General features: G+C 36.5%; 1 protein-coding gene across 7 annotated transcripts in view; it reads right to left on the bottom strand.

The window, feature by feature from the left end:
- The window catches only part of LOC145690862 (uncharacterized), a 72,502-nt gene that overhangs the window by 24,020 nt on the left and 22,829 nt on the right, over nucleotides 1-25,653 (bottom strand). The window contains exon 3 of one of the 7 annotated variants that reach the window (XM_081766251.1): nucleotides 24,003-25,268. The exons of 5 other annotated variants lie outside the window; for them this stretch is intronic. In XM_081766251.1, coding sequence (XP_081622377.1) covers nucleotides 24,392-25,268 — 877 coding nt within the window. In that variant the 3' untranslated portion in view covers nucleotides 24,003-24,391. Of the gene's footprint in view, nucleotides 1-24,002; nucleotides 25,332-25,653 lie in introns of those variants that run through there. One more of the 7 variants, XM_081766250.1, reaches the window with a different exon arrangement.

Consider the following 25,653-nt stretch of genomic DNA (forward strand, 5'->3'; position numbering starts at 1 on the left):
GTAGTTCCTCGTTATGAAGTTTCCGCCATTCCCCATTCCCGTTCCTCTTGGGTCCGAATATTTCTCTCGGGATCTTGCTCTCAAATACTTTCAGTCTATGCTCTTCACTCAGTAAACGACCATGTTTCGAAACCATACAGAACAACAGGTATGATTATCGTTTTATATATTTTAAGTTCAAATTCCTCGACAGAATTTGCGACGAACTGAACTGAATAATAACACGAATTCCCTGTTTTTAGTCGACATTTAATTTCTTCGTGAATATGATTTTCGTCTGTTAATATTGACCCTAGATAGTTGAAAGTATCCAGTTTATCAAAAGTATTATTTAATATTTTAACGCATCCATAATTTGCTGTATTACGGTCCCGACGCACTTCCATGTATTTAGTTTTCTCTGCATTTACTTCTAAACCCCCATCCATGCAAGCATTTAATAAGATCTCTGCATTTCTTTATATTGTTCTCCTATCATCCCCTATTAAATTTACATAATCAGCGTATGCATAACCTGTAAACACCGTTAAGCTCTAGGTCCTGGTTGCTATCTTTGATGTTCCTTATAGCGTATTCCAGGACAAAGTTGAATAATAATGGCGACAACGCATCTCCTTACTTCAGGCTATTCTTGACGTAAAAGCTCGTGACCAAAAGTTTTCCTACCCGGACTTTTCTTTGGAATTCATTTAAACATGCCTTAGTTGATATAATTAGCTTTTTAGGTATTCCAAATTCTGTAAGAACGTTGTACAATGTTTCTCTCCTAACCGAGTCGTAAGCCTTTCTAAAATCAATAAATTATTGATGTTCCGGGCTTCTTTATTCCCACATCTTTTCGAGTATTTGGCGAAAGGTACGTATTTGGTCGATAGTTGATCGATTTCGTCTAAATCCATACTAATAATCTCCAAAAATTTCATCTGCGGAACTTCATTCGAAATTTCATCAATAGAATGTTTGAAAGGATTTTATAGGATGTTGACAGAAGAGAGATGCCTCGATAATTATTACAGTCAGTTTCGTCGCCTTTCTTGTGGATTGGAACAATGATTGATTTTTTCCACTCAAGTGGGAATTCTTCCTTGTTCCAGATAAGGAGAATGAGTTTGTTTATCTTGTTCCACAATTTTTCGCCACCAGCTAAAATTAACTCAGCCGGTATTTCGTTTACACCCGAACACTTTGTTTCTTTAATTTCCTTATAGGGGTTTCTACTTCTATTCGGTTGGGTTCTGGAATATACGGTCCTGCGGTATCTTCTTTTCTCCACGCCCGTCAGTTTCTGACTGCGTGTCAAGCAAATCGTCAAAGAAATCTCTCCATCTATTTAAGAGGCTATCCGTATCAGTGAGAACTGTTCCATCAGCTTTCTGTAATATAAGCGCGAGGTTAATAGCCTTTCTTAAATTCGTTGATCCCTTTATACATGTCCCAAATGTTTTTATTTTTACTATTATCTTTAAGTTCCTAAATTTAGGCTTTCAAAAAATCGCGTTTCTCTATTCTATCGTACATTCTATGGTGCAAACCGAAGCGTTGTGTTGTATAAGTACCTCCTTTCCTAAGCTGCGGGGCTCAATTTGGATTTAAGCAGCATTGGAAGTGTCACTGTTCATCTCAGCGACCATAAAAACTATAGATTCAACAATAACACTGGTCATTTTCAATCATTTTTAAATATATCTCCTTCTTAAGTTACACTGTCAAAGTGAAAACGAAAAGCAACTCAGGTTCGAACTTCATCTAGGTTGAAAACAACCGAGATTGGTCCAGTGATTCCAGAGTTAAGTTCTATTTATTTTTATGTATCTCTTCCTCTCTTACGTTCTACCGACAAAGTGAAATAATGAAAAAAATATCAGCCCAAAATTCATCTATGTTAAGAATTTGATCGAGATCGGTCAAATGGTTCAAGAGTTATTAAGTTTTATTTATTTTTTATAATTCCCCCTCCTCCTACTCTTATAAGTTACTGTGGGGGCGCGGTGGCTCAATGGTAGAGCGTTCACTTTTTGTGCTTGGGGTCCCTGGCTCGGTCCCAGGTCGCGCCTTGTGGACTTTGTGGTGGACAAACACCGTGCTTGTGGGTTTCCTCGGTGTTCTCCCGTTTCCTCCCACTTTATTCATTCTACCATTTCATTCATCTCTCATCAAAGTTACATCATCAAAGCGAAATGATAAAAACACTCTCAGGCCCGAACATCATGAATGCTGAAAATTTGATCGAGATAGGACTAGTGGTTCAAGAGATTTGGAGTAAAAAACATAGTCACTTTCAATTTTATAATATAGATCTTCAGTTCCCCATAAAACCACTCTGAAGTTAAACTCTTTTTATTTTTACTGATTTACTTAAGAAGTGCTAATGAAAATGTACAAGCATCCGAATTTCAAGTTTTTATTCCAATTCCAAGTACCTAAAACGAGATTATAGGTCCCAAAAGGTCTCGTTCAAATAACATGGAGACATTTTTCATCCCCTCTTTAGACCCCTTAAAAATTAAAAATATTCCCTTTTGGCAATTTTCCTGTGCGGTATTTCCGAAAAGCTACAATCATTCCAAATTTAATCGTTGTAGCCCTACAAGAAGTGCTCAATAATTTATTACAGGTCATGTAGTTTTATATATAGTTAAGATTTTAGTCTGTACTTCATTATCCTTACTATGTACTATCGTATTGTTGGTACTGTAACGAAGAGTTTAGTGATGATGTCCTTCAGTATTAATTTCACCTTGATAAGTGTTGTGATTGTAGTATAGCATAAACTTTACGTTTAAAAAGATACTGGTTATTGTTCATTCTCTTGAGAAGTATGTACGAGCTTTTATAGTCACGAATATTATATTGCTTACTTCTAAAAGATTTATCAAATGGTTCACTGCATGGTCTTATGTTTAGATATTTTTCCCTCTCAATTCTAAAACTATTGTAGAAATTTTATTCCAGAATCCTAAATGACGTTATACCTACTGATGGGCAAATTCTATCGTCCATATATTTTTCGGGATTTTTCCCGGAAAGTTTCACAAAAATGGGAGTTTTCCAAGAATTTGTGTATAAACACAACGAATTGCATTCTATTACTTTGATTTCAAAATAAAAATTCGTTCCTTAATCACAGTATATTTATTACTGTTGTCTGCACAAGATTCTTCAAAATGTGAATTCTGAACAGAATAATGTTAATATTTTATTACATTTAGAGAGTGTGCATAAATGTACATTCAATTACAATATATTTTATAGGAGTAAATATGTTGGAAAAACATTTGGTATATTAAGTCCACATACCTTTACATCGTTAAACGTTTTAAATTTATGTGTAACTGGATTTTCTAAATTTGACTCCACTACTGATGTTGCAAACGTATTAAAGTTTTAAATGTTAGAAGCAAATAAATTTCGGTAACTGCCAGAAAACGTAAGTAGCCTGTCGAAAAATTCATAAGTTTGCCAGTGTATGGGATCGGGTATGTATACACGACTCCAAAAGTGCATTACCACCTGCGATTCTCCTTTTCCTGCAATAGCAGGCAACCCAAAAATCTCGGCGATTGGGTTGGTTGCGAATTCGAAAGGCGTCGGACCAAACCTCAATTTCGTAACAAATATATCATTGTTGCAAACTACAAATAATAGAATAAAATGAATTATTAAAAATGACAATTTTATTATCGTGGCGGAGTTGGATAACATCAAAAGTTACAACATGATCTTATTAAGCAGTTCAAACAAGATGAATGGCAAGAAACACATATCACATGAAAGCATTTATCTCCTCCCCCCGCAACAAAAAATAATCTCATAAAAAAGAAAATAGTTACATAATGTAAAGGTTTAATGTAAAAGCCTCACCAAATATTTAGAAAGTTAACGAAGGAAAGACAACAACAACTGAACCGAAGTGCATGTGAATGAATTGTGCACAGATATTGCAGACGTAAAATGAGGATACGAGTTTCGTATTTTTCTAAAAAAAAAAGTTGGGTGGGGCACGTGCCCCTCCAAACTTTTGATCACGAAATATGAAAAGTGCTACTAACACTATGCCAAATGTGTGTAAAGGGTATCAAGAATTGTAACGAAACTTTGTGTATGGACAATAGGGCAAAAATAAAGGAATATGGGCTTTTATGTTCTGTGGGAAAACGATTTTAGGGGGGTAAAAGTCCCCACGGAAAATTTTTTAAAGCTGACGCCCGAAAGGTAAGAAGAAGTAAATCGAAGTGAAAGAAATTGTGAACAGAGATTGCAGACGTAAAATGAGGATACGGGTATCGAATTTTCTCGAAAAAATGTTGGGTGGGGCATGGCCCCCTCCAAACCTTTGATTACGAAATACGAAAAGTGCTAGCAATAGTATATCAAATGTGTGTAAAGGACATGAAGAATTGCAACGAAACTTTAGGTATAGACAATACGCACAAAACAAAGGAATACGGTTTTTGATTTTCTGCGGAAAAACGGTTTAAGGGGGCTAAAGAACCCACCCCAAACTTTTGAAAGTTAACGCCCGAAAGATAAGAAGTGAATCGAAGTGAATGAAATTTTGAACACATATTTTAGACATAAAATGTGAATATACCCCCCAAACATTTGATTACGAAATATCAAAAGTTCTAGTAACAGTATGTCAGATGTGTGTAACGACATCAAGAATTGCAACATAACTTCTTGTATGGACCATACGCAAAAACAAAGGAATATTGTTTTTTAACTTTCTACGAAAAAGCGGTTTCAGGAGGCAAAAGTACCCACCCCAAACATTTGAAAATTTACGCCCGAAAGATAACAAGTGAACCAAAGTGAATGAAATTTTGCACATATTGTAGACAAAATGTGCTTATGCGGGTTTCGTATTTACCTGGAAAAGACGGTTAGGTGGTGCACGGACCCCTCCAAACCTTTGACCAGGAAATATCAAAAGTGATAGTAACAGTATGTCGGATGTGTGTAAAGGACATGAAGAATTACAACGAAACTTTGTGTATGGACAACACGCAAAAATAAATGAATACGGGTTTTTATATTCAGTGGAAAAAAACGATTTTAGGGGGCAAAAGCTCCCCTCCCAAAATGTTGAAATTTTACGCCCGAAAGGGAAGATGAAGTAGCCCGAAGTGAATGAAATTGCGAAAATATTTTGCAGACATCTAATTAAAGAATACAGGTTTCGTATTTTCCTGGAAGAAACGGTTGGGTGGGACGCGTAACCCTCCAAACATTTGAACAAGAAATATCAAAAGTGCTAGTATTAGTATGTCAGATGTGTGTAAAGGACATGACGAATTGCAGCGAAAGTTTGTGTATGGACAATAGGCGAAAAATAGACGAATACGAGTTTTTAATTTTCTGCGGAAAAACGGTTTTAGGGGGCAAAAGCTCGCACCGAAAATTTTGAAAGTTGACGCCCGAAAGGCAAATAGAAGTTAACCGAACTGAATGGAATTGTGAACAGATATCGCAGACGTAAAATGAGGGTACGGGTTTCGTATTTTCATGGAAAAAACGATTGGGTGGTGCACGGACCTCTCCAAATCTTTGATCACGAAATATGAAAAGTGTTAGTAACACTAGGTCAAATGTGTGTAAAGGACATGGAGAATTGCTGCAAAACTTTACGTGCTGACAATACGCAAAAAATAAATGAATGCGGGTTTTTATTTTCTGTGGAAAACGGTTTTAGAGGGCAAATGCTATCACCCAAAATTTTGAAAGATTACGCCCGAAAAACAAGAAGTGAACCGAAGAGAATGAAATTGTGCACGGATATTTTACACACAAAATAAGGGAATATGGATTTCGTATTTTCCTGGAAAAATACGGTTGGGTGGAGCACGGAGCCCTCCAAACATTTGATCACGAAAACATTGTAAGCGTTAAAGCTGCCTCCTGAAATATTATAAAATAGTACATATACTGTTTGTGCTTACTGTTGATCTTCCAAATTTGAAACATCGGATGGATACACTTGTGAAACACGGAAGGTCTTATTTTACATATCCAATATCTACACTCAATTTCTTTCGCTTCTGTCCACTTCTTCCGCCACCAGACGCCTCGGTCCACCCAAAAGTTTTTTCTTTGCAGGAAAATACGAAACACGTATTCATTCATCTTACCTCTACAATATTTGTGCACAATTGCATTCACTTCGGTTCACTTGTTTTTGCCTTTTGGGCGTTAATTTTCAAAATTTTGGGTGGGGGCCTTTTCCCCTTTACCGTTTTTCCACAGAAAATAGAAAACGCATTTGATTTTTTTGCGTATTTTCACTACGCAAAATTTCGTTGCAATTCTTCATGTTCTTTAGGCACTTCTGGTATACTGTTATTAGCACTTTTGATATTTCGTGATCAAAGATTTGGAGGGGTCCGTGGCCCAACTAACCGTTTTTTCCAGGAAAATACGAAACCCCTATTCCCTCATTTTATGTCTACAATATCTGTGCACAATTTCACTTCGGTCCACTTGTTATTACCTTTCGGGCGTCAACTTTCAAAATTTTGGGTCATGGTTTTCGCTCCCTAAAACAACTTTACCGCAGAAAATAATAATACACGTATTCGTTTATTTTATGAGTAGTATCGACCTACCAAATTTTATCAAAATTGGAGTGTTACACTTGGGAAGTGTTACTTGTCAGTCATTGTAGAACTATTTTCCTTGTTTCTCCATCAATAAAAATTGTCTGACAGGTAAACGGTCCAAATGGATGAATCGAGTTGCGGGATGAGACGTAGTGCGACTGATAGAGGATATGGAATAATGTATATTTGCAAAATTATAAGGGCTGAACGTCATAAGAGACGGAGGGGGTCAAAATTGATGGGTAGGAAAGCTATGCTATGTTATTGAAATACATCAAATAAACTGTTGAATCATAAAAATAGTGAGAGATAGACAATGCAAACGGTGATAGTTTCACATATTGACAGAAGAAGAATGGGCAGAGTAGATCACGAATCTCTGGTGGCACCTTGAAATCCGTCAGTTTGAAATCTGTGATAATTTTCGAAATGGAAAGGTAGTGACGTGATATATCAATTAGGGCTAGCATGCTCTCAGAAGTCAATTATGAACTTTAGTGATCGTCATCTGTACTTATTTGTTAGATTTAGGATAATTTTCATAGTTATTTACGAAAATCTAGGAGACTGATACTCGTATGTTGAAAGTTTGGACTATCACGAAAAAAATGTAAGTTGAACATGTCCAAAGTCACGAAAACTAACCTCGAAATTTGATATCCAAGTTGTATATTATTATATTTCACTGTCGAATATCAAATTTCACTGTTAGTTTTCTTGGTTTGTAGATATGTGAGTTATTTCTTGTCCATAATACGACTCATAATGCTAAATGACTCACAAATCAAATTTAGTTCGTACCTTTAGCATTTCTTACAATCAACGTACAATTGTAGTTCTTAGCCTTTCGAAAATTGTGAGCCTTATAGACTCCTTCTTTCTTACAAATATTAGTATCAATAATACAACATATTAAAAATTATCTTAACGGTAACCCACCGACAAACTTTAAGCAACCCCTGTAAAATGAAATGAAGTATTTCATTTTAACGAACCACGATTATGCTCTTTAGGCTAAGGGAGACAATGATTAAGGCAATTGAATGTTGATGAAAGATATGGTGGAATGAGAATGTGGAAGGAAATTGAAGTATCCCAAGAAAACCCACACACGGTACGATGGTGTCCACCACAAAATTTCTTGGCTGAGGATCGAACCAGAGGCCCCACGTACCAGAGGCAAGTGTTTACCACTGAGTCACCTTGTCTTCCCCCAATCCCTAAGAGACGCGGGCATCCAGTTAAGAATAACTGACATAGAAACACGTACTTACCATTTTCGCACAAAGGAAACTCCACGAATCCCACATTCTGACCGTTTGTACTTCTTGTATGTTGGTTTATCACACACATTATTTAGTATATCGATACATCTGTCAGAATCATAGTGTTTCCTCCAAAGTAGGGGCAGGGTGACTTAGTGATAGATTGCTTACTTCTGGTGTGGGATGGACCTTGTTCGATCCCAGACTATAAAATTTGTAGTGGATACCATCGTACCCGTGAGATTTCTCGGAATTATCCTGTTTTCTCCTACATTCTCATTTCACAAATTATTTCCCAAAAATTAGCTTCCATCTATTACCTGTCTTTATTATTGGATCGGATTTCAGTTTAGCATCCCTTCAGTAGCAAAATTACATGAGATATGGAGCTACGGATTAACGTGAGATACGAACTGCTTGCGCTCCCGCCGCGAATCGGAGCCGGGTCTCCTATGCGAAAGTCGCAGACGCTACCCCATAGCCATGCGTGATCTCTCTGTCTTCATTAGCCTATAAGGCATAACATTTAAACTTTATGGACTTCAAATAATTTCAGTTCTTCCTCGATAGCCAATTCTATACTGAGACAAAGTAGATCAATCAAATGTGTCTATTTTAGCTTTTTTTATAATCTTAATGATGTTCTTGTAACTTTGACCGTGTTCTAAGATTCCTGTTAGTTGAAATATCGTATTTAATTATAGTTAACTTGCCTCGCTCAACGTTTCATAAAATATCCCCATAATTCTTCAATTCATTTGAGGTGACCTTTGTCCTGCCTCCGTACCATATCGCGTTGTGCATTAATGGAAGCCATGGCTAAAAATAATATACATTTCCTTTCCCCCGACTTCGATCCGACATTTTGTTCTCGAGTTACGGCTGTTTTGGGCATTTTTCCGACTGGTTTTTGGCTGGTCATAGCGCCAAAAGGAAGTATTGTGCACCCAGGTTGTCTTATCATGGTGTCAGGAATGAGCTCTCAAACGTTGTAAGTGTTGTTTTGAAACACGCTCTATATTTCTATCCTGTTTCTGATTAGCTTCTCTTTGCTAATCAATTTCCAGTATTCCCAAAATAAACCAAAAGTAAACTAAATTCACTAAATCGCCTTCCTCCTATACTTTCTTCTTGTATAGTACTTATTATATATTTATATTGTAATTGACAGAGATTGCCAATATTGATTGAAATATCTGGTTAAAATTCTATTAGAGGAATTCCCTCTTCAGTACAGAAATTACCTCCTTGCATCCTACCGCAATTTTAGGCGAGATGGGATTAAGTAAGATGGGAATTCCCATCTCGCCTAAAATGGTAGACATTTTTATTTTGGAGATATAAGTGGCTGATAAATCGTTAGGCGAAGGGTATCATCTGAAAAGGTAGGGGTACGGTAGGTAGCGGCATGACGTCACGCCATCCCCCATGCCCATCTTTGCCCATTGTAATTGCTTAGGAAGTGGGAGGACGCCGTACACAGTTTTTTGGAGGTGGGGATAGGGTCCCCCGCGTTCCCACGCACTTTAACCCCTGCTGCTAAGTATTAATTGCTGTGAGGACTAACGAAAAAATTATGTGATAATAATAATAATAATAATAATAATAATAATAATAATAATAATAATAAAGTATCTGAATGATACAGATTATTTTTCAACTTTTATTACAATTGCTGTGGGTTCCCATGAATCTGGTTATATTGTTTTTGTAAGGAATAAAGAGGTTTCAAACAACAATATGATTTGTATAAAAGAAAAAAAGCCTTATCAGTTGCTTTACAAAGATGATAGGTGACCTTGTGTCTGTTTTTTAAACACAATGTTACGAGGCACAGAAGCCACCACGCCTGCGGTGTGCTTGCTTTTTTGCCTCAGGCAGCTTCAGTACTAAAATTAAGACTTTGCCTCAGGCAGACAGTACTAAAATTCTGTCAATTTATGTGTAGCTATCAGTCAACCACACAGGTTCTTTGAAACGCTGAATTTTACAAGAAAGGTTTTGTCCATCAGATAGGAAGTGAACGAAGCCCATCTTACGTTGTAATTCCTTCCCGTCTTTTGCACACTGTGTGAAATTTAACTTGTATACTGTAGTAAGTTACAGAAAAGGGAATGCTATTTTTTTAAAAATGACATTATCGAATAAGACTGACCATTATTACAATATATTCAAGATGAAAAATATTCTTTTAACAGTCGTCGTACTTAGTTGTGTACACTGAAATTCCCATAATGTGCTTTCTTTTCTAATATGAGCTCCGAGCTTCTTCGTGGCTAAGTGATTAGCGTACGTGCCTTTGACGTGAGAGACCCGGGTTCGATTCCGGTGAGAACTCATGTAGTTCGGGTTTCTCAATTAATCAGTAGGTCCCGTCTTATATAGCCTTGCTGCTGAAAGGGACGACAAAATCAACTCAACTCATATTGAGCACCATAGGAGATATATAACTCCGAGGTGAATTTTGTCCCTGGAAAACCTCCCAAAATCATCAACGGTACGAAATATGTCTGCAGTGCTACATGTCCATCATTTCCAACTCTATGCTCTGTGACCTAGTTTGCTTTTCATGTTTTCAGTAAACTAGACAGACAAAAGGAAGAATAGAGGCTTTCTTCCAGAAAATTGTGTTCGAGGGGGGGGGTCACACAGGCTCGTATCCACGAGGAGTCTAGGGGGCCGGGCTCACCCAAAATTTTTACATTAGAATGATTTATGAGCATTAACGTAGTCAGCCATTATGATTTTTTTTTGTTTCAGGATGATCCCATATTCGACTTCTGGTGTAAGCTCAACTTTCAGTCCTGTGTCATTTGCAGGTCTCGTCTCATACAGATTCGTTGAAAAACCTCTAAACATGTGCTATGACTAGTATGCGAACTAATTTTTTTTTTTAGCAAGAGAGAAATTTCTTGCTTTAGACTCTGCCCTGTAATCCAGTTTTTCTGGAGGCGAGATAATGTGGTTATGAACGACCTATCAGATTTAGTTCCGAACCCACATTAAAAAGACCTTCCTTTATAACCTTGGAAAATATACTGATAGCTCCAGTAATAGATATTATAGCAAAGAGATTTAAAAAATAGGTGGTTTTGAAATAGAGAAAGGACAATACCTGAGCTTTATTAGTATTACTAGCATATATTACCCGCTTTGCTAAATTAAAATGAAAATTTAAAAGCACAACTCCGTATTTCATGTGTTTAGTACCCATGAAATATGCTGTTTTCGTTTTTAATGGCATCGATTTAAACAGCATCGGAAAGATCATTGATCATCTCGCCGACCCCAGAAATCATGGATTCGACACCAATAATGGTCATTTACGGTCATTTATATATATATATATATATATATATATATATATATATATATATATATATATATATATATCTATTTCCTCCTCCTCTATGTTGCGGGCCATGGCAACGGAAGTGTCACTGTTCATCTCAGCGACCCCCCACAAATGTGGATTCAGCACTTATTAACTGTCATTTTCCAGTATCTTTAAATATCTCTTCCTCCCTTTCCCCCAAGTTGTGAGGTTGAATTTGAATTTAAACATGATCCAAAGTACCACTGTTCATCTAAGCAACCCAGAAAACTATAAATTTGACACTGATAGTGGCCATTATCGATCATTTTATATATCACTTTCTCCCCTTCTTGCAAGTGGCGGAGCTGATTTTGCATTTAAACCGGATCAAAAATGTCACAGTTCATCAGAATGATCCCGAAAACTATGGATTAGGCACTAATATTGGTCATTTTCGATTATTATTATATATATATATATATATAGCTCCCCCTCCCCCGTGCTGCGGCACACGAAATCAGAATTGTCACTGTTAATCTCAGCTACTCCTAAAACTATTGATTCGACACTAATATTACTCAGTTTCGATCATTTTTAAGCATTTAAACCCTCTCCACCATTGTTCCCTCCCCCTTCCCAACTATTAGGGCTGAACTTGGATTAAAACAGCATCAGAAGTGTCACTGTTTGTCTCATCGGGCCCGAAAACTATGGATTCAACATTAATATCGGTCATTTTTGATCATTTTTAAATTTCTCTCCCTCTCGCCCTCCCCTACGTTGCTTTGTCAAAGTGAATAGCCTAAAGTAATCCCTGCCCCTAAACTCATGTATATTGAAAATTTGATTTAGATTGGTCGGGTGGTTCAAGAGTGATGAAGTCACAGAGCCAGACATTTTTATTTTTATTTTACATATATCTGCCCCCTCCCCCTACCCTACGTTGGCTCGTCAAAGTGAAACGAAAAAAAACCACCCAAGACCCGACTCTCATATTTGTTGAAAATTAGATCGAGATTGGTTGGGTGGTTCAAAAGTTATTAGGTTTTATTAGTTTCTATTTATACGTCCCCCTCCCCTCCCCTAGGATGTACCGTTAAAGTGAAATTACAAAAATGTTTCCAGATCCAAACCTCATATATCTTGAAAATTTGATTGCGATCGGTCGGATATTCAAGATATAGTTCAAGAGTTATTAAGTTAAAAAAATAGTGGCTTTGAGTCTTATATAAATTGATTTATATATATATCCTCCGCCCCCACGTTGCTTCGTCAAATTTAAATAACACAATCCCAGACCTGAGCCTCATCTATGTTGAAAATTTGATCAAGATCGATCGAATGGTTCAGGAATTATTAAATTTGATTTATTTTTACACCCCCCCTAAGTTCTACCATCAAAGTGAACAGCCTAAAACCAGCCCAGCCGTAAAACTCATCCATGTTTCAAATTTGATTAAGATCAGTGGGGCGGTTCGGGAGATTTAGAGTCACAAATATAGTGTTTCTCAATTATATATATATATTAGTAGTGTCGAATCTAAATTTTTCCTATGGGGGCAACGTAAAATTTTACGGCACATTCCACCAGCCCCCCTTCCAACAGAACGGCGAATGGATCGTTTTTACCACTAGCAATCCTTTACATTGAAACTTTTCCGAAATAGGCAGTACTGGCTTCGATACAAGGAAAAAAAAGTTTGAAGGGCCGGATCGGGACAGTGAAGAGAAGAGTGGCAGTGTTGTGCAAATTTCAATTGATTTGATAATTAACAATTAATCTTTCAATTTAATTGTTAATTGCAATTGACAACGGAAGTAAGTAATGGTTAATTGTTAATTGCAGTTGGCCATTAATAAAAGAGAATCAATTGAAATTAATCAATCGATTGAAAGTAATTGCAATTGAATTCAGTCATTCAATTGCAATTGAAATTAATTAGCAATTAATTCAATTGCAATTTTTGATTTCCACAGCAATTACTTTCAATTGATTGATCAATTGCAATTGATTTTCACTGATTAATTTTCAACACTGTAGTTCAGAGAGAGTGTGGGGCAATGAAAACTTTACCCACGACCAACTGACCCACCACCCATCGTGACCCATGACCCACCGTGACCCACTCTGTCCTCTACATCCTCTACAGCATTGTTTCTAGGCTACAGAAATATTTTGAACATCGCTATATATGTATATATTTAATATGGGAACGATCTTACCCGTCCTCCCCCCAATGTTGAAGACAGATTTGCGCTGTTGCATACATACCTGTCGTTTCTCGTTTCTTTTTGTCCATGAACTCAAAATCCTGGACAAGGCTTGCATAAATTTCTCGCCATGCTTTTTGCTTTTCAATTCTGTCCTTGAAAGAGTCTGTTATCTTATCCCATATGCAAATTCTACATTCCACAAGTTCAATAACGGTTAAAATATCGAATGGAAAAATTCCTGCCATCTCTAAAAATCTAAGGAAAACTAGATAGGTAAAAATGCAATAATACACAACCTTTTCATCCAGTCACTGTAGCTAAACTGCAGAACTCTATCAAGGGGTCGATCCCGGTACAAAGGGGAGAGGGAAAACTTGGATACATAGCTTTGGTCTTTGTTTTCAATTGCCATTCTACACATTATTTTTTAAAATGGGAGATTTGGGATAGTTTTGGAAGTGAGAGAAAAAATCTGTAACAAGTGAAGCATGAAGTCACATCCCTATTGTTGAGATCACAATCAAGAAAATGCCAAGTGAGTAACTTGTCCTTGGAGCTTGGGAAAGAGTGTTTGATTGTGTTGGTTTCGTTTCAAAATAATAATTCTACTTTGCTTGTCAAAAAATATTGTATTCAATCATTGCTTATTGAGTGGAACCGGGAAAAGTGATCTGCACACAATTCTAATGAAAATAAAAGGAAGTAATAATAATCAGGATTTTTTCCATATGCTTATGTTCACAGTGTATCAAAATTTGAAAATTACGCTTAAATTAATTTCAAGAATGTATTGAAATTTAAATGCATTAATAGATTAAAAAATATACCATCAAAGAGCGTGTGTGTGTGTGAGAGAGAGAGACAGAGAGAGAAAGAACAAAAATTAAAAATTAGTGGAAAATTATCAAGAAATTGGTTATCTAAATTTCCTATATTCTATTTGGTAATAGCTATTTAGAGGGAAACCAGTACTCTTCAAACTTCCCACATTTTATACTTATTTAATAAAGGGAATTAGCTACTCCAAAACAGAGACTGTAAAAAAATAATAAGCTGTTCCAAAGTTGTTTATAGGACAAGATAATAATAATATTATTATACAATTATAATAGAAAAAATGGAAACAACAAAATTTCAAAGACAAGAAACGAAACAAAAATACACAGCGCCTTGTCACTCACTCTCTTCATCTAACCCACTGCCCGGCCGACATTATCTGCCACATGTGCATTCAATCATAAGAAAACATTGCCACCGACAAAATTGGTGTCGGCGATACCGCCGACATTATCGGGGGCTTGGCCGACAGCATCTGCGTGTCAAAGGATCGGTCGATAATATCGGTGCCGTGTGTAAGCTACGATTTGAGTATATTGAAGTCGATTTCACCGCCGACATTATCGATGCTTCCACCGATATTATCGTTGCCGTGTGCAAACGCACTAAGACTTCTCTTTGATCTGTATGTAAACTTTTGTCAGTTGATGCAAAAAATAAGTGAGTTTGTTCTACGCTCTACAGTTCGAAACTGATTTTATAAGATGGACAGACTTCCCTCACTTGAAAACAACATAGACAGATTTTCTGAAACTTTCGTACGTTGTTAGCTGCAATATTCCTGTACAGGTAATTATCCGCGGAGATGTTTACATAGAATCAACTAAATCTTTACGATCTATGAAGAGAGAGAAAACAGACTTTGCTCTTATTTGCTGTCAATCTGCATTCCATCGGTTTCTTTTTCTCCGCGGACAACCCTAAGTTCACGCACGTGACCTAGCGAAGGCAGAGAGAGAAAGAAATCTACCTGGTTAGATTCCTATCTGCTGTTCTGCACTGTTGCAAAATACAGCCAATATCTTAAACAGCTTTTAAATGGAAGAAAATTAATTTTTAATTAGCGCGCTATAATATTACCTTAGCAAGAAAAAGTAAAAGTGAACATGCAATATTTATACTAATAAACATTTGGCCGAATTTTGAACTCTATAAAATAAATAGTTTTTATAAAATTTTGGAAAGAAATTTGCTATGTTATTATATATATAACGTTTCCCTCGCGTTCCCCCTCAGTTTTACCCCTACTATATATGAGAATTAACATTTCCCTTTATACTTATTATGGAAATAACAAAATGGATATTCAGAATAGTTTTGGTTTTCAAACACTTAATGCCAAGAAGCAAGCATATCTCCATGAAATAAGCATATCGTTTTGTTTGTTTCTTTCTTTCTTGACTCTTCTATCTATCTATCTAGTCGATCGCCTGAAGGCAAAACATTGCACAACAAACAAGCTGATTCGACACGTGCCAACGACAGAATGAAAGTCTTGATTCTAGTACTGAAGCTACACTCAGTCAAAAAAAAGCAAAATACCCGCAGGTTTCTCTGCCTCGTAATATTGTATAAAAAGAAAAACAGACACAAGGTCAGTTGTCAGTTGCTTAGTTCTTCGTAAAACAGTTAATAAAACTTTTATACAAATCGTTGTTGTTTGAAGCCTCTTTTTTCCTTATAAAAACAATATGTCCAGATTCACGGAAGCCCACAGGGAGTGCAATAGAAAGTTAAGATAATATCTTCATTATTCAGATCCTTTATTATTATTATTATTATTATTATTATTATTATTATTATTAGTAGTAGTAGTAGTAGTAGTAGTAGTAATGGTAGTAGTATTAATATTACTACATAATATTTTTCGTTAGTCCTCACAGCAATTTAGCAGCAGGGGTAAAAGTGCTTCGGAATGCAGGGGACGCCGTCCACCACCTTCAAAAATGTGTACGGCGTCCCCCCAGGTCCTAAGAAATTACAATGGGCAAAGATAGGCATGGGGGACGGCGTGACGTCACGCCGCTACCTACCGTTTCCCTACCTTTTCATATTCACTTTATCTTTGCTTAGCAGGAAATCGATACAAGAATTAGTAGGACAGTTACTCTTTATTGATAAAAATCGTAATTTGGCAGTTATTAGTCAATATTTCTGTGTCTAGAGGTAGAAGAGAGGGGACCATGGAAGTTACTATTGCCACGTACAAAAATGAAACCTGTATTCAACACTGACTACGTATATTTTAAGGATTTTTTTAAAAGCGAAATGCTTACACCTTTTTTTTAAAAAAGCGAAATGCTTACACCTTTTCAAAAGTAAAATTAAAATAATTACTAAGAAATACATTCATTGAAAAACTTACAGATGGCAAGTCCACCGTCTTAAATCCGCTTGAGAGCGTTCGAGTCCAAATTCAAGTAAAGTTAACGCATGAAAAACCCAGGTTCGATTCCCTGTGGGAGTTCATGTGATTCGGAATCGACGTTAACTAGTAGGTTCACGTTTCATATAGCTTCGCTGCTGAAAGGGACGTTAATCTCAAAATCAACACAAGAAAAGTTAAAACGATGAGAATGTTTTCTACTGTTTTGGCGTATGCAATTCTATGTTAAATAAAACTACATACACTATTTGATAATGGAAGTATCGTTAGAAATACAGTATCCAATAAATCAAACTTTTCGAGGAGGATTTGTCTGAAGATGCAAACAAATATTGAAAATAGTTTAAAAAGGTGCATAATGCAGAAATACTATTTTATCGCGTATGAACTTGAGGCTTCTAGAACAGCAAGTTCTGACCACATATTAACACCGCAGAACCAGGATATGATCAAGGGATGGACTAAACCATAGTTTCCAACTTTACCCAGTGTAATTAAAGTTGGGTTGAAACACACTCTGTACACTGTATACATGAGCGTCATGGGGGGAGGCTGCAGCCTCTATAAAATTCCCCTTGGATCGCGCCTTGGATTTTCGCAATTCATATTTCATAACTTCATACACGGCACGATCAAGCACTGAATCTATTGAAATCTTACTACGTAATAATTATCGAGTGTCTACACTTTTTCTATTAAAGCTCATAATATATATTGTGACATAATATAAACATAATATGACATAATATTGTGACATAAGATCATAATATAAATTGTCACTCATGTAGTGTGTGCTACTGTAACTTGCGATGCGCACGAGACAAGATTTGTGGCTGTCTCGTCTCGAAAATGTGCTAAAAAGCGATGTCTCGACTCGAAAAATGTATATTTCTCTATTGGAAGTGCCGCGACGACTCGAATTTTGTTATGAAAACCCTGTCTCGATTCGTCTCGTGCGCATCCCTAAATGTAACTCATGACAAAAATGTTTTGTTTTAAAACAAAATGAAGCGATTGAGGTGGACTCTGCTGAGTAGAAGACATGCAATTTATAAAATCGCCTCGCAACCCACTAGGCCGCATACTTAGGTTACACTCTTCACCTTTTTCCCATGCTATCTAAAGTATCGGCTAATCTTAAATTCGCATTGCCGATGCGGGTTTTCTAACAAGAAATATTATGTTGCAACCCAATTTGGTTGTAAAATCCTCACTTAATTAGCATTTAAGAACTTCGCAGCGTGCATTAAAATCATGACAGAAATATAGTTAAATCTCAGTTTCAAATTTCATGTCTACCTTGCATCCAAATACTTGTGCTGTCATTTCTTTCAATGTTGGTAGGAGCCGAAAGTTCCAATTGATCCCAATTTTTCGCTGTAATTCCCTCTATTTTTTCATAAAATTTTAAAGAAATATTATTATTAACAAGCAACACTTCTGAAGTGTAACACTCCGATTTTGATAAAATTTGGGAGGTAGATACTACACATGAAATAAACGAATACGTGTTTTTTATTCGTAAGTAAGCCGAATTAAACGATTCGGCTTACTTATTCGTAAAACCAAGTAAACCGAAGTAAACGAAATTTTACATACATATTGCAGACATAAAATGAGGGAACACGTGTTTCTAATTTTCCTGGAAAAACGGCCAGAAGGGGAACGGACCCCTCTAAATCTTTCATCACGAAATATTTAAAGTGATAGTAACAATATGACAAATATGTGTAAAGGACACAAAGAATTGCAACGGAACTTTGTGTATGAACAATATACCAAAAAAAAAGGAACACGGGTTTTTTATTTTGTGCTGAAAAACGGTTTCAGAGGGCAAAAGCCATCACCCAAAATTTTGAAATTTGAGGCCCAAAATGGAAGAAGTGCACCGAATCGAATGAAATTGTGTGCAGATATTGTAGACGAAAAATGAGATAATTGGGTTTCGTATTTCCCTGGAAAAAGCGGTTGAGTGAGACACGGACCTTCTAAACTGTTCATTACGGAATATCAAAAGTGCAAATAAGCATACGCAAAAGTTCCTAAAGAATATGGAGAATTCCAACGAAACTTCGTAAAGGGACTATTTGCAAAACAATATATGAAACATGTTTTAATTTTTGCGGGAAAACAGTGTTGACGCCTAGGTCCCATCCGAAAAAAAAGGAAATATAGCTCAGGAAGGAATAGGCCCAAGGAAATCAAATTGTGTGTAGATATTATATGTAAAATAAGGACTCTCGTGTTTCTCAAGTGTTCCTATCGGTTTTCCTTCAAATTTGGCATATCAATAGCAAACTGGATATAATCGACACGTGTTTTAGGGTTAAAGCGGTTAAAGGTGCCTCCTGAAATACTATAGAATAAGCTACACTGTTTGTGTTTGCTGTTACTTGATCTGCCAAATCTGAAGAAATCGGATGGAGGCACGACACTTGTCAAACACGAAAGGCCATATTTTACATATCCGATATCTTTCTTTCGCTTCGGTCTACTCCTACCCGCAACTCAACGCCTCAGTTCACTCAAAAGTTTTTTTTTTCTTTTAGGAAAATACGAAACACGTATTCCCTCACTTTACCTCTTCAATATTAGTGCACATTTCATTCACTTCGGTCCACTTCTTCTTGTCTTTTGTGGTCAAATTCCAAAATTTGGACGGGGGCTTTCTCCCCCAAAACCGTTATTAACCAAAATTAAAAAATGTATTCGTTTATTTTTGCGTATTGTCCATACACGCAGTTTGATGCAATTCTTCATGTCCGTTACACACATCTGATATACTGTTACTAGATATTTTGATATTTCGTGATGAAAGGTTTGCAGGAGTCCGTGCCCCACCTAACCGTCTTTTCCAGGAAAATACGCAAACCGTATTCCCTAATTTTTTGTCTACAATATCTGTCCAAATGTCAGTCACTTCAGTTCACTTTTTACCTTTCAAGCGTCAACTTTCGAAATTTTGGTTTTGGGTGTTTTGCCCCTAAAGCCGTCTTTCCGCAAAAAAGAAAACAACATATTCCTTTATTTTTTTGTCTATACAAAAAGTCTTGTTGCAATTCTTCATCTCCTTTACACACATCTGACGTACTGTTACTAGCAATTTTCAGTTTTTGTGATCAAAGGTTTGGAGGGGTCGGTGCCCCACCCAACCGATTTCTCCAGGAAAATACGAAACCCGTATTCACTCACTTTATGTCTATAATATCTGTGCACAATTTCACTCACTTCGATTAACTTCTTTTTGGCTTTCGGGAGTCAACTTTCAAAATTTTATTTGGGAGATTTTGTCCCCAAAAACCGTTTTCCCGCCGAACATGAAAAAATCTGTATTCATTAATTTTCTGCGTATTGTCCATACAAAAAGTTATGTTGTAATTCATGTTCTTTACACACACCTGACATACTGTTACTATCACTCCTGATTTTTCGGGATCAAAGATTTGGAGGGGTTAGTGCACCATTCTACCGTTTTTTCCAGGAAAATACGAAACTCGTATCCTCATTTCACGTCTGCAATATCTGTGCACAATTTAATTCACTTCGGCTCACTTCTTGCCTCTCGGACGTCAATTTTCAAAATTTTGGGTGGGAACTTTTGTCCCCTAATACCATTTTTCAGCAGAACATAAAAGAACCCATATTGCTTTATTTCTGGCGTATTATCCATACAAAACGTTTTGTTGCAATTCTTCATGTGCTTTATACACTTCTGACATACTATAATTAGCATTTTAATTTTTTTTTGATAAAAGGTTTGGAGGGTTCCGAGCCTCACACGACCATTTTCTCTAGTAAAATGTGAAAACCGTATCCACATTTTATGTCTGCAATATCTGTGCACATTTGCACTCACTTCGGTTCACTTGTGTTTGCCTTTCAAAATTTTCAACTTTCAAAATTTATTGTAGAAATTTTTGCCCCTTAAAACCATTTTCCCGCAGAACTTAGAAAAACCCGTATATGTTTATTTTTTGCGTATTGTCCATACACTGAGTTATGTTGCAATTCTTAATGTCCTTGACACACATTTGACATCTGTTATTAGCACTTTTGATATTTTGTGATCAAAGGATAGTGGGGGGTCCGTGCCGCACCGACCCCTTTTTTCCAGGAAAATAGCAAACCCATATTCCCTCATTTTATGTCTACAATGTCCTTGCACAATGTCATTCACTTCGGTTCACTTCTTTTTGCCTTTCCCGCGGCAAGTTTCATAATTTTGGGTGAGAGCTTTTGCCCCCAAAACCGTTTTTCCGCAGAAAATACCTTTCTCCATTTTTTTGCGTATTGCCCGTACGTGAAGTTTCGTTGGACTTCTTCATGTCCTTTACACAAATATGATATACTGTTACTAGCACTTTTGATATTTCGTGATCAAATGTTTGGAGGGGTCCGTGCCCACCTGTCATTTTTCAAGGAAATATGAAGCCAGTAATCCCACATTTTATTTTCACAATATCTGTGCAAGGTTGACTTCTTCTTACCTTTCGGTCGTCAAATTTCAAAATTTTGGGATAAGTTGTTTTGCCCCCTAAAACCGTCTTTGCGAAGAACATAGAAAATCCTATATTCCTTTATTTTTTCTGTATTATCCATACAAGAACTTTCGTTTCAATATTTCATGTCCTTTACACACATGTAACTGACATACTTTTACTAGCTCTTTCGATTTTGATCAAAAGTTTGGAGGGATCGGTGTCCCACTCAATCAGAAAAATACGAAACGCGGATTTCCCGATTTGGTATACAATATCTGTGCACAATTTCATTCACTTCGGTTCACTTCCTTTTGCCTTTCGGGCATCAACGTTCAAAATTTTGGGTTTGAGTTTTGCCTCTTAAAACCGTTTTTCCACAGAAAAGTTTAAAAAATATTTTCTTTTATTTTTTGCGTATTGTCCATACTCGCAGTTTGATTCAATTCTTGATGTTCTTTTACACACATCTGGCATGCTGTTATCAACATATTTAATTTTTCGTGATCAAAGGTCTGGAGGGGTCCGTGCCCCACCCAACCGTTTTCTCGAGGAAAATACGAAACCCGTATCCTCATTTTACGTGTGCAATATCTGTGCTTAATTTCATTCAGTTCGGTTCACTTCTTCTTGCCTTTCGGACGTCAAGTTTCAAAATTTTGGGTGCTAGTTTTTGCCCCTAAATCCGTTTTTGCCATTCCTTTTGCATTCTGCCTACTTCCAACAAAGAACTCCAAATTGTGAATAAACTACACAGCTCTGTCGGCTAAATTAATACTTTTCTAACAGTAGAAGAATAAAATATTAGTGAAAATTATGTGCCCAAAATTAATGTAGGTTCAGACATTAATTTCTGGTAAATCCCAAAAAATGATGTGATTTTTCCAAGCCATTATATCAAAGCGAATAAAAAAAGTTTCTACTTGCCGTACAAGTTGCTAAACTGACTGCGGCATTCTATAACTCCCCACAAAGGTACAAATGTCAACATTCTGAAGAGTTATGGAAAGATAACACGCAACATGCTGTTGCGTTAAGTTGTAACTCGATTACTAAATACACTTGAGTTTCCGATAATTGTCAACGGATAAACATAAATAATGCAAAGAAATCAAATTTAATAAAAGAAATAATAAATTACCTTACAAATTATAAATATGGTTCAAATCATTTTATGGTTGGGTCTGCGAACAAACAGCTCCCGGTACTAGTTTCCATTACTCTGGTTTAGAGCTTTTATTTTCTCAAAGTATGTTTCACGTTCCTTACTCGCAAAGACAGCGAAATATTAGAACGCAGAACACCATTTCCAGATATGTGGAAACCTGCTTCTTGCGGTCTCTTACTTTTTGGACTTTCCGCCAACACATTATATATTTACTAGTATCAAGGTTTACCTATTGTCTACTTTACACTTTAGTCCAAAGCATATCTGAGAATTCTGTTGGAAGCATGCATGAGAACTTTTCCTTGCATGGAATGTGTTCCTCGGACATTATATATTGATAAAATATGCACTTCGGACGGCATTCATATGAGTTTCTTACATTGACAGTTAATGACCACACTTTCTCGAGAACGAAATAACGTTCGTATATCTTAATTTTTTCTCGCTTTAGTGGGGCACTACATTTGAAATTATGCAATTCTGCCCCAAGTCTATATGAGCATTCTCTATTTTGTTATGTAAAATCTCACTAATATTTCGAAGAATACATTGGCACAGTTTTGGCCGAATATGATTGCTTTTCCTGTATACACTAAGGATCTCCAATTTGGTCGAGAAAATAGTCCGTGGTTGGATGTTGAGGTAGCTTCTCGAGTTTTATTTATACAATTTTTAGTCTGCCTGAAACATGTAGCCTTTCCTGAAAACTTCATATATCTTTTCTTTTGTGTTTGTAGTTGAAGCAGTGATAATTAAAGGGCAGTCCGAATGACTTTCGCCCCTGTAGACATGGAATTTCCCCATGACTGTACAGGGTGAACCTGAAAAATGTAGATAAAATCTGGGATGTGATTTGTAACATCCCAAGATGATAAAAAGTATTCTTGCATGTTCTCGAATTCCGCGTTGTGTACGAGTGACAAGTGGTGCCAACTTGGAATCGACAATCAAATCCTAACTATTCGAAGGCAACAGAAAGAAGTGCATAGCTCCAGGAGGTGATTTGAGACATCAAAAGTAGATAAAATCCCTTATTTATGTTGTCGAATACCGCGTCATGTATGAGTGACAGAGGTACCAACTTGGAGTCGACATGGAATCCCGAATTGGAACAAATCAAAAAGGTATGCACACACTACCGAAGTCATTCGTGACATTAAAATACAAAAAGTTCTCATGCAATTTGTCTAATTCAGTGTTGTGTACGAGTGACAGGGGCGTCAACGTGAAATGGACTATCGAATCTTGACAATCAAAACGGTAGAGAATGATATGCACAAACTGTAGAAAGTGATTTGTGACACCAAATTAGTTACATGTGGTTGCAGTTGCACAACGCGGAATTCGACATGCAGGACGACTTTATGTTTTATTTGATATAACGAATCACCACTTGAAGTTTGTGCACATGTTGCTGTCCTGTTACAATAGTAAGGATTTGATTGACGATTCCAAGCTGGCACCCCGTGTTACCTCCTGAACACCCTTCTTTAGCTTGTGGTATCTATATGGACTGTGATTTGATGTTTTTCGAAAATATTATAACTCAAAATTAAACCACGTAAGAATTTTCGCGCCATTTAGTATTTTTAAATCTGGTATATCCATAAGAACCTGTCCCGAACTGTGGGAAAACTTATAGTTAAATCTTGGAACTACGAATTTTTAGATATAATCTAAAGGAATGATAAATTTCAATGAAACTTCTCAAGACTAAATTACCAAATTAATCACTAGGCGAATATTGTCAACTCCAGCATGTTTATTTTGTCAGTGCTAACATTTTGTTTATTCAAATTATTTATTCTAGTTTCCAGAATATCTGGATGACAGTTAACATAGGACAATAGATTGGAACTGTATACAAGTTTCTCTCGTCAAAATTTATCAGGCAATCATGAAAACAATATTTACCTGCATATGTGTATTAAGTGATTGATTTTAGTTATGATAATTCATATAATTTGTTTCAAATACCCTGGTAAAACCTTGTAAACGATAGCACAGACAAATGTCAGAAACACATTCTAAAGTTAGCAATTGTTAATTACTATAGTGTAAATGTGAGTCTATGTAAATATTGATATTTTGTTCGACTTTATATAACGAAACATGAATAACGACACTTGTATCATAAATTTGGAGCCTTTCCGATGTGAGATGACACATGCTTCCTCAGACCTGATCTCTGGGCAAAAACTTTCCCACAATCGTGGCACAGATATGGTTTCTGACCTGTATGAGTTAAAGCATGGTCTTTCAAACCTGATTTCTGTGCAAATGTTTTTCCGCAAATATTGCAGGGATACGGTTTCTCCCCTGTATGAGTTGAAATGTGGATGTTCACACCTGATTTTCGCGCAAATGTCCTGTCACAGTACGGACAAGGATGTGGTCGCTCACCTGTGTGAGTTAATGTGTGTTTCCTCAAAGTTGAAATGTGTGCGAATGTCCTTCCACATTCATCACATAAATGTGGCCTCTCAGCTGTGTGGACTACCGCGTGAGAACTAAGACTTGACTTCTCGGAGAATGTTTTCCCACAGTCGTGACAGAGGAAAGGTCTCTCCATTGTGTGTGTTAATGCATGCTTCTTTAGAACTGTTTTCTGCGCAAACGCTTTTCCACATTCGTGGCATGAAAATGGCCTTTCACCCGTGTGAATTAGTAGATGTTTTTTCAGACCTGATTTCTGAGAATAAGCCTTTCCGCATTCTACACAAGAATGTGATTTCTCACCAGTGTGACTTAAGAAATGTCGTTTTAGATACGAAACATGTTCAAAGCTCTTACCACAATCTTGGCATGAATATAGTCTTCCAGAACTAGAAACTAACACGGTTGCCTTCATATTCACGTTTATAGCGAATGTGCTCTCACAATTCTGTCGTGAACATGAACCTAACTTTCTCTGAGTGAAACTGGAACTTGTTAAGTCCGATTTTCTCGCTAATGTATATCCACAACCATCAAACGTTTCATTAATTTCATTGTGGCCATACTGTTTCCTGCGAACAAGTGAAGTGTGTGTTTGCGAATTAGAAGTTTTGTCGGGCGATGTATTATGTTCACTGTAACAAGAAATAACTTGTTTATAGACATTTTTAAGACAACAGCACTGCTGCTCCTCTAAAGTTTTTTGACATTGAAATAGAGACAGACATATACGTTTTCTTGTTAATGGACATATAGATATAAAATTTATTTTCTTCCCAAATTCTAGAAAACGCATTACGGTTACTACTCCCTTTAGCCACAAGAAGTTACGAAAGAGAGACAGAAAAAACAAATTCCGAGCCGAATATTTCTAAAATTAAGAAAGCGAAATTTAAACAACATGTTTCACATTAATATTCATAACTTCTTCTACAGATAATTTCATAACCGAGATAG

The sequence above is a fragment of the Thermobia domestica genome, chromosome 7, assembly GCF_964235325.1.
Source record: "Thermobia domestica chromosome 7, izTheDome1.hap1.1, whole genome shotgun sequence".
NCBI classification, from domain to species: Eukaryota; Metazoa; Arthropoda; class Insecta; order Zygentoma; family Lepismatidae; genus Thermobia; species Thermobia domestica.